Source organism: Sinocyclocheilus anshuiensis, unplaced genomic scaffold (assembly GCF_001515605.1).
Source record: "Sinocyclocheilus anshuiensis isolate Anshui unplaced genomic scaffold, SAMN03320099.WGS_v1.1 scaffold1614, whole genome shotgun sequence".
NCBI lineage: Eukaryota > Metazoa > Chordata > Actinopteri > Cypriniformes > Cyprinidae > Sinocyclocheilus > Sinocyclocheilus anshuiensis.
Window position 1 is genome coordinate 484,879 of NW_015547777.1, and position 10,267 is coordinate 495,145.

At 34.3% G+C, this 10,267-nt stretch overlaps 1 protein-coding gene across 1 annotated transcript in view; it reads right to left on the reverse strand.

The window, feature by feature from the left end:
• Positions 1-8,621: 8,621 nt before the first annotated feature.
• Positions 8,622-10,267, reverse strand: part of prdm6 (PR domain containing 6) — a 37,512-nt gene continuing 35,866 nt past the window's right edge. The window contains exon 10 of the mRNA XM_016507527.1: positions 8,622-8,831. Within this exon, the coding sequence (XP_016363013.1) occupies positions 8,717-8,831 (115 nt within the window). The 3' untranslated portion in view covers positions 8,622-8,716. The remainder of the gene's footprint in view (positions 8,832-10,267) is intronic.

Consider the following 10,267-nt stretch of genomic DNA (forward strand, 5'->3'; position numbering starts at 1 on the left):
AGTGTGTGTGTGAGAGAGAGTGTGTGCGTGCGTGTGTGAGAGAGAGAGAGTGAGTGTGTGTGTGTGTGTGAGAGAGTGAGTTCTGAAAGTTCATGTGTTTGTTCATCAGTTCAAACCCTCCAAACAAATGAGCATCTCCGTTCATCTCTGTTCTCTGCATAATAAGCTTATTACAGTGTTTTATGAACTAATATTATTGTAAGTGTTCCTCTTAACTCAGCCCTTTTTCAATGGAAGAATAACACGCAGCTGCTGACAGTGTAAGTGCTTTCATGCTGTTTATCGTCCGCATATTCCCACCAGTGTTATTATTCTAATGCGCTCATGGTATCAGAGTTTGACATGGTTTCAGAAATACTTCCATGAACTCGTGAACTCGGAGCCGAGCGTTGATGATGTTTCTCCTACTGTACGAGCCGCCGCTGCTTTCTTCACTCAGTGCTCTACAAAGTAACACACACCTTTGTTTACGTCTGTGTGTTGCTCGGCAACCACTTTGTAGCAACCACAACTGTTTCTGAGGAGCTACATTGTTTGGTGGAAGAATACTGTTTTTATTAATATCATTACACTTTATTTGCTCTGTTTTATTCTGTGAAACCTAACTACGTATATGGAATAACCGTTTTATAAAAGCAATAAGCCCCATGAAGCCATGGTTTACAGTGAATTTATAACAGCTGTGGGGGGCTTCGCATTGTACCTGAGAGAGAGAGTGAGTGTGTGTGAGAGAGCGAGAGTGAGTGTGTGTGTGAGAGAGTGTGAGTGTGTGTGTGAGAGAGAGAGGGAGTGTGTTGCTAGATTTGTGACTGTCGCTTTAAATAAATATTTTTCTGATCTCTTTTCATACTCTGTCTTGACTTTTTCATTCAGTTTGTTGTGTTGAAAAAAGGATCAAGTCTTTTAATCGTTCGGGGACAGGTTTGGTCATTTTGTTTGGTTTATATGCGTGTCGTGTGTTTTGAATATGGTGTTAAATCATCATTTACTCGCCCTCGTGTTGTTTTAAACCCGATTCCTCTGATTTCTTCTGGATCTTGTCTGTCGTGATCACTGCAAAAGAACAGTGGAACGTTCTTCAGAAATTCTGTTTGTTGTTCCACAGAAGAAATAATGTCACGAGTTTAAGTAAATTTTGATCAGCTTCTCGGAAAACTTGTGTAATTTTGCTTCTGAGGTAAATATATCTTGATTAAAGAGTCTTTAGATATCTGCACTGAAGAACAAGACAAAAACACACTTTTCTGCAGTGATCAGAAATTACAACAGAGGGTTTTTTTCTTTAATGCATTAAAAAGTAATGGAGATCAGTTAAACGTTGTATTTCTAATTTTAGTGTGAATTGTTTTGTTTTTGCCTGTAAAACACCAAACTGCATTGATTTTTTGAAAAAGTGTTATAGAAATAAAGTTGATTGATTGACGCACACACATTATATATATATATACACACACTGCTGTTCAAAAGTTTGGGATCAGTAAGATTTATAATGTTTTAAAGAAGTCTCCTGCTCAGCAAGGCTGCATTTATTTCATCAGAAATACAGTAAAAATTGTGAAATATTATTAGAATGTAAAACAGATGTTTTCTATGTGAATATCTGTTAAACTGTAATGTATTTCTGTGATGCGCAGCTGTATTTTCAGCATCATTCCTCCAGTCTTCAGTGTCACATGATCTTCAGAAATCATTCTAATATGCTGATCGAGAAACATTTCTGATTATTATCAATGTTGAAAACAGTCGTGCTGCACAATATTTTTGTGGAAACATACTTTTTTCAGGATTATTTGAAATTTTAAAACAGTAAGGGGGGTTTGTTAGGCAGACGCGAAGCTGTTATAAATTCACTGTAAACCACGGCTTCACAGGGATTATTGCTTTAATTTCTCACAGACTTTACATTTTTTCCAATTTAGACTTTTTGGAGACCTTTCAGAAAGTCCAAGCTTCTTGCTAATTGCTTGTGAAAGTGTGACCTCAGAGCGCCGAGCAGGAAATTCCAGAGCGGATTTATAATGTTTTAAAGAAGTCTCCTGCTCAGCAAGGCTGCATTTATTTCATCAGAAATACAGTAAAAATTGTGAAATATTATTAGAATGTAAAACAGATGTTTTCTATGTGAATATCTGTTAAACTGTAATGTATTTCTGTGATGCGCAGCTGTATTTTCAGCATCGCGTCTGCCTAACAACGCCCCTTGGCTGTTATAAATTCACTGTAAACCACGGCTTCACAGGGATTATTGCTTTAATTTCTCACAGACTTTACATTTTTTCCAATTTAGACTTTTTGGAGACCTTTCAGAAAGTCCAAGCTTCTTGCTAATTGCTTGTGAAAGTGTGACCTCAGAGCGCCGAGCAGGAAATTCCAGAGCGAGCAAAAGCACATTCACATGCATGTTTTCAAAATAATATTTCTCATCTGATCATTTGTTTGGCCTGCGGTTCACAGGTCTGCGTTCCCATGGCCGAGCGCTGTGATTGATGCTCTACATCTCCACTATTTGTTTTACAAACGCGCGACGCTCCTCTGGGAACAATACGCGAGAACTGGGAACGCTCTGCTGTCTGAAGAATTATTAAAATACTTGTGCAAGAGAAAACAGGTGGACGCGTTCACTTTCCCCAAACCGCAGACGAGAACGCCACGATGTTCAGACGGAAATAAATTCTCCACACTGTGCTTGTAATGTTGTGCTAAAACTCTGGCTACAGCTCTGGTGTCACGGGTCAAATTGCATTGGTTTCCAAGCAGTTCATTAGTCTAAGTAGTATTTATTTATTTTTTTTAAAATTGAAAATATATTTAGTTTCAACATTCATATGCCAAAATATATTTCAAAAAGTATTTCAGGGGCAAAAAAACAAACAAAAAAACATTTTCAGTCTTACAGTAGCCTACATTTACACTATGCAGATATGGATGGAATAGCCTACTAGAGATCAAAATTAAATTATTAATGATTTAATAATTTTTTATATATTGTATTTTTTACATTGTATTTTTTATTATTGTTCATTGTTGTAATATTTATTTATACATTGTATTTTTATGACTATTTTTTTACAATGTTCCTTGCAGATTTTTATAAACATTTAAGCATATAAAGCCTTTAAAAATATAAAAATAAAAATATTTGAATATATATATATTAATATATAAACAATGACAGAAAAATATATTGATAGAAAATAATTTTTTTATAAATATATTTTTACTTTTTTCAGGATTATTTGATGATTAAAAAATATTGTTATTGTCTTTCAAATTCTAAGAAATAAACTAATAAAACAAATGGTACAAATAATCCTGAAAAAGTATCACAGGTTCCAAAAAACAATATGAAGCAGCAACAGTTTCCAGGATTGATAACAAATCAGAATATTAGACTGATTTCTGAAGATCATGTGACACTGAAGACTGGAGTAATGATGCTGAAAATACAGCTGCGCATCACAGTATGCCAAAATATATTTCAAAAAGTATTTCAGGGGCAAAAAAACAAACAAAAAAACATTTTCAGTCTTACAGTAGCCTACATTTACACTATGCAGATATGGATGGAATAGCCTACTAGAGATCAAAATTAAATTATTAATGATTTAATAATTTTTTATATATTGTATTTTTTACATTGTATTTTTTATTATTGTTCATTGTTGTAATATTTATTTATACATTGTATTTTTATGACTATTTTTTTACAATGTTCCTTGCAGATTTTTATAAACATTTAAGCATATAAAGCCTTTAAAAATATAAAAATAAAAATATTTGAATATATATATATTAATATATAAACAATGACAGAAAAATATATTGATAGAAAATAATTTTTTTATAAATATATTTTAAAATATATGTTACCATTTTTTTTTTTTTTGTATATTAAAAAAAAAATTTTTTTTTTTTGGGAGTATGGGTTCTTTGGATGATTCAGAAGATAAGTCTCAAAAAAGTCTCAAGTTCTCATGTATTTCATATTTTAGTGTTTGACAAGCTACACTAAATCTTTCTGTTTTTCACGTGACTCTGCTGTTTTTCAAAGTGTTGATTTTTGCCAAACTGCATGGAAACCAATGAGGCTCAGTGAAGGAGTCAATATGACCCCGACACAAAAGCCTTTCCAAAACACATCTGTGCGTCGAAACATTGCATGCACATTCAACATCGAGTGTGAGTTTTAACGCGACGTTTCCCCTGAGCGAGAATTTAAATCAGCATCTCGTTCGTCTTCTCTCAGAAACAATCGCTAAACACCCAGAAGAGCCTTGAACTCTAATAATTGTGTGTAATTGGCAGCAGAGGGACATCCAGCAGCAGACCGTCCAAAGACTACAGCGGAACCAGGGGACCGAACTATATTAAGACGAGTAACTATTGCTCTAATGGCAGCCGAGCCAAAGCAAACACAACAAGGCCAGTGAACAGCAGTGTATTTACATATACATATCATTATTTCAAATGTATATACATAAAGTTATGAACAATATTAACATATACATATTATATAAAATGTTATAATTACATTTAATTATAATTCTATATATATATATAAATATAAAATTATATATATATATATATATAAATGGTCAAAAGTATTGGTAATAGATTTTAAAAGTGTGTAATTGGCAGCAGAGGGACATCCAGCAGCAGACCGTCCAAAGACTACAGCGGAACCAGGGGACCGAACTATATTAAGACGAGTAACTATTGCTCTAATGGCAGCCGAGCCAAAGCAAACACAACAAGGCCAGGAACCACAGGAATAATGTTGATGTACTACGCTCCAATCACTCACGCGTTTATCAGCGGCTCTCAAGCGCTCCACATGAAAGCCGGACTCCTGAAATCACAGTTTCTGCTGTTTGTTGGAGAAAGGTGTGTGATAATAAATCAGATGCGCTCGGGTCAGACGTGTAACCCGGGACAGCTGCCCATGGCGAGACACACAGGCGCTGGGGGACACGACCTTCCCCACAGACACCGCAGGGGCCCCGGCCCCAGAGCCGACCCTGATTCATCACCGCAGCTCACGCTTCTGCAGGAACTCACAGCCGTGTTCAGAGAGACTCCTGGCCAACAATACAAGCAGATTACGCTGAAACTTGGATTAAAGGGGTCATATGATGTTGCTAAAAAGAACATTATTTGGCGTAATGAAATGTGTTTATGCGGTTTAAGGTTCAAAAAACACATTATTTTCCACATACTGTACATTATTACCCATTATAAACGAGGCATTTGTTGCATCCAGTGGGGACATAATTACGGATTATAATGACTCATGCACCTCAGTTTTGAGTGAAAAAGCATTATTTGTGGATAATTGGATAATGAGCTCAGATCAACGAGGCCTACGATCAGTCAGGTGCAAAATAAAATACAAAACCTGTGCTAAATTAATCAAAAGTAGTTGAGAAAAAGACTGAATCCAATATTTGGTAATAATATAACACAACGGAAAATCCCCTCAAAATTATAAAAATTATAACATTTTCTTCAAATGTGACGTAAATTAATTTTCTTGCATTAAAATATTTGGAGGGCAAAATATATTTTTAAATGCTTTTTAAAAATCATTTTTGTTTGTTTATATATGTATATATATATATATATATATTTTTTTTTTTTTTTATACCAAAAAAATGGCCAAAAATATATTGGTAGAAAATTTTTAGCACATATATTTTTAACCTTCTGGTGCTCTACAGTCATTTTTGACCAAAAAAAAAAAAAGTAGATTTTGGGTTTTTTTATAGTTTTTTTTTTTCTTTTTTTGGGACTAAACTTGATACAGGTTTTGGCACTTCTAGTGGAAACGTCTGGTACTGCGCCCAAACAAACTCTTACTGAATGTTCTGGGGCTTTTTGTGATATCAACCTCAAATTTGGAACACAGCTTGTTTGGATTTAACACTTTGATTTTGCCGCAGTTTTAGAGTAAAACATGTCTTGTAAAATATACATTTCATATAAAATTCTAAAAAAAATACTTTTGTGCATTTTTTATAATAATAAACGTAAACTTCTATAACTTTTTTTTTTTTCAATTTTGTAACAAACTTTTTCAAGAAAAGGAATCAGCGATTTTTGACCCCCATGCGAGCACCAGAGGGTTAAACATATGTAAATATGAAATAATTGAAAGAAAACAACTTGACAAAAAGATTGAATCCAATATGTGGTGTCAAATTTATATTTTGTTTGTCGGCTGGTTATTTCTGACCAAGAACAAGGTGGGGAAAAATTGTAAAAGTTATTTTTAAGAAAAAAAAATGAAGTTGTTCTACCCTGTGTGAGTAAAGTCACTAAGTTTAGTCCAAGTTCATCAAATACAATCACCCAGTTTAATGCTAATCAAAGTTTGGTCATTACTTTATTCACAAGAACATTTTTTGGCCAATGGTGTTTATGTACAAAAATGTTAAAACCATGCAAACAAAAGCTGGATTTGAGCCGAACACATCCTGAAAATACAGCACAATCATGATTATCAGAGATCCACATGATTCATCAAAACTAAAGAGATTCTGTGTGTTTAGAAAAGGAGCACAGCTGCATTCAGTGAAACATCAGAAAGCTTCTCGATGACTTTGATTAAAAAGTGTCTCAATCATATTAAAGCTCTGGGAAACACAAGATATAAAGTTGATCTGGGAATAACAAAGATAACCCCACATTCAGTCTGCTGTGACCGCAATGATTCGCTTCACATGTCGGTGCATACGAGCTGAAATATTAAATAATCATAAAAGTGCCTTACAGCATGATATGGGAGAAATATAATATTCAGAATTTACATTTTATACAAAGGAAAGTCATTTTTGGTGAAATGTAAGTCATGCTGCCTAATGGTGCAGTTACACAGACGTGATGCGTTTCTGTCCCAAACACAGAAAAACACATCTACAGATATATATTATATATGAATCATTTTTTTGTATGCTGGTCTGACCCTCAACGCTGCAAAAAGTGACATTCTTCCTCAGTATTTTTATTATCTTTTATCTTGTTTTCCAGTACAAATATCTGTCTTGATTATATACACACTAGCAGTCAAAAGTTCTTGAGCAGTAAGATTTTTAATGTGTTTTAAAGAAGTCTCTTCTGCTCACCGAGCCTGCATTTATTTGATCAGAAATACAGAAAAAACAGTAAAATTGTGACATATTTTTACTTTGTGAATATCTGTTAAACTGTAATTTATTTCTGTGATCAAAGCTGTATTTTCAGTATTTCAAAGCTGTATTTCTCGAGCAGCAAATCAGCATATTATACTGATTTCTGAAGATCATGTGACACTGAAGACTGGAGTAAATGATGCTGAAAATACAGCTGCGCATCACAGAAATAAATTACAGTTTAACAGATGTTAAAACAGAAAACAGCTGTTTGAAATAGTAAAAATATTCCACAATTTTACTGATTTTGCTGTATTTCTGATCAAATAAATGCAGGCTCGGTGAGCAGAAGAGACTTCTTTAAAACACATTAAAAATCTTACTGTTAGCACTTTAGCACTGTATTTAGCAACTTTCAGACCCCTGTAGTGACTTTTTTCCATAAAAGTTAGATAGTGACGAACCTAGCGACTGTCGATTACTGACTGTTTGGGCTTATAAATATGAACATAGTTCATCTGTAAATATGCACATAGTTAGTTCCTCAGACGCAGGCGCTGCATGAGACCAAAAACTAATCTAGCCAAAACCACCGCATACAGCTGCTCTGTAGTTGATTTTATTAATCGTTATAAATCAAGATTTAAGGAGGATAGAGAGAGTGGTTAACATGTAGCATTAATTCCTCACCTGTAAGTCGCTTTGGATAAAAGCGTCTGCTAGATGAATAAACGTAAATGTAAATTAACAGGTCGTGTTTAGTCACTATTTACAGTTTTTTTATGTTATGACAACATAAATTATGTAAATGGGAACAGCTTTATTGTGCATTCAGTTGTATTACAAACACCACGCATATATATCACACTTTTTATTTTATTTTTGCATATTTTATATGTATATGTATGTTTTGTATCTTATTTTTATTCTTTACTTACACCTTATTTAATACTTTTTTATTATTATTCAATGGAAATGCAAAATGACTTGTTATAAAATAATAAAATAATTAATTAAAATAATAATAAAAAAATGCTAATGGGATAAAAAAAAATGGAAAACAAGTTTCTTTTTCTGACCCCATTGATAGATTATTATTTGTTTTAATATTTTTTTTTTTAAGCATAAACTCACTTGATTTCTCAAAAAACAGGATTTCTTATCGCATGTCATTTTGCATTTCCAATTAAAAAAATGTTTTTTTTCATTTTAAACTCTATGCTCAATAATATCTTAATATCGTAAGTCATTTTGCACCTCAAATGTATCTTGATTTAAGGATGTTTAGATTTTTGTACTGGAAAGCAAGGCAGAAATACTGATGAAGAACATGAGTTCTTGTCTTCTAAACACAGTCTCATTTCACGAACTCATGAATAAATAATCTCCCTGATAGCCCCGCCCCCAATAGCCACGCCCCCTATCTGTGCCAGGATCGATATCTCTTAACATCTCACTTACTTTATTACTGCTTTTGGTTTTCTGCGTGTGATTGAGAGTTTCTCCGAGGAAATCTTTGGTTTTGCTTAAGTGTTCGTGACATTTAATCATGATTTTCCCTGGCCGTTTAATTCCGGCCGGTCAATCAGTTAATCCACCTCGATTGATTCGCTGCTCTCACTGATGGGTTTGCACTCGTTGGGCATCCGCTGGTGTCTGCTGAGCTGAGTGGCCTGCGTGAAGCTGCGCTCGCACCGCTCGCACCTGCACACACACACACACACACACAGGTCAGTCTCATATAAGCGCCACTGACAGCTGAGAGCGGCTGTAATTGCGAGTCCTGATGACGAGCGCACAGAGAGCCTGTCAATAATGCGGCCCCCGGAGACCCCTGTCCAGATCGGGCCCCGCGTCAGAGTCACACACAGATCAAGAACAATCAGAGACACTCAGAATCTGGAGCGGAGTTCAGTCTGAGAAGCACACAGCAACTTCAGAAACGAAAATAATATCATTATTCTCAAACATTTGGATAAAAGCATCTTCTAAATGCATCGAAGTCGCTTACGACTGCATTCAGTGCAAAAATAAACCAAGATATACGACAAAAGACACGAGTCCAAGAAATTGATAAAAAAAAAATATGCTTAAAACGGTGTAAATATATATATATATATATATCGGCCAACTGCGTCAGAAAAAATGAACAGAACTTAAAGAGAAAACAACCTTTAATGGCAGATATTTGTTCTTCTTTTTAAGCATAAAATCACTTCATTTTGATCAATAACATTTATCTCCAGTAAATGGGATCTCACTTCATTTAATTTATTTAAATAATTAAATATTATATTAAATGTTTAATATTAAATCAAATTGATATTATATTATGTTATGTTATGTTTATATCATTTGTGACCCTGCAGCACAAAAGCAGTGTTAAGTCGCTGGGGTATATTTGTAGCAATAGCCAACAATACATTGTATGGGTCAAAATTATACATTTTTCTTTTATGCCAAAAATCATTAGGATATTAAGTAAAGATCATGTTCCATGAAGATATTTAGTCAATTTCCTACCGTAAATATATCAAAACTTAATTTTTGATTAGTAATATGCATTGCTAAGAACTTCATTTGGACAACTTTAAAGATGATTTTCTCAATATTTTGATTTTTTTGCACCCTCAGATTCCAGATTTTCAAATAGTTGCATCTCAGCCAAATATTGTCCTATCCTAACAAACCATACATCAATGGAAAGCTTATTTATTCAGTTTAGTCTCCAGTAAATGTGTCTTGATGTAAGAATGTTTAGATATTGTAGATATCCGTCTGCTACTGCATGGATGTAAATGTGCAGAATGCTCCGATGGCATTCGATATGTTCATGAATCTCCTGACAGACGCAGTAAACTGGAGGAACGGCAGCCTTATTCTGTCAAGCACATCGGCTCAATGAGAGCAACTCAGTGCTATTGATCAGCTAAAGATTTCTGTGCGCTTCTAATGATTGTCTTTGCTGAAACGCTGATGACACCTTTGTGTTTCACTGATTGCTTATTAGATGCTTGATTTGTTACTGGAGCACAACTGCTGCACGTCTGAGAGACGACAGACATAAAAGACACGAGAAACATTCAACAGCAGCAGCTCCAGATAACACACACACACACACACACACTCTCTCTCTCTCA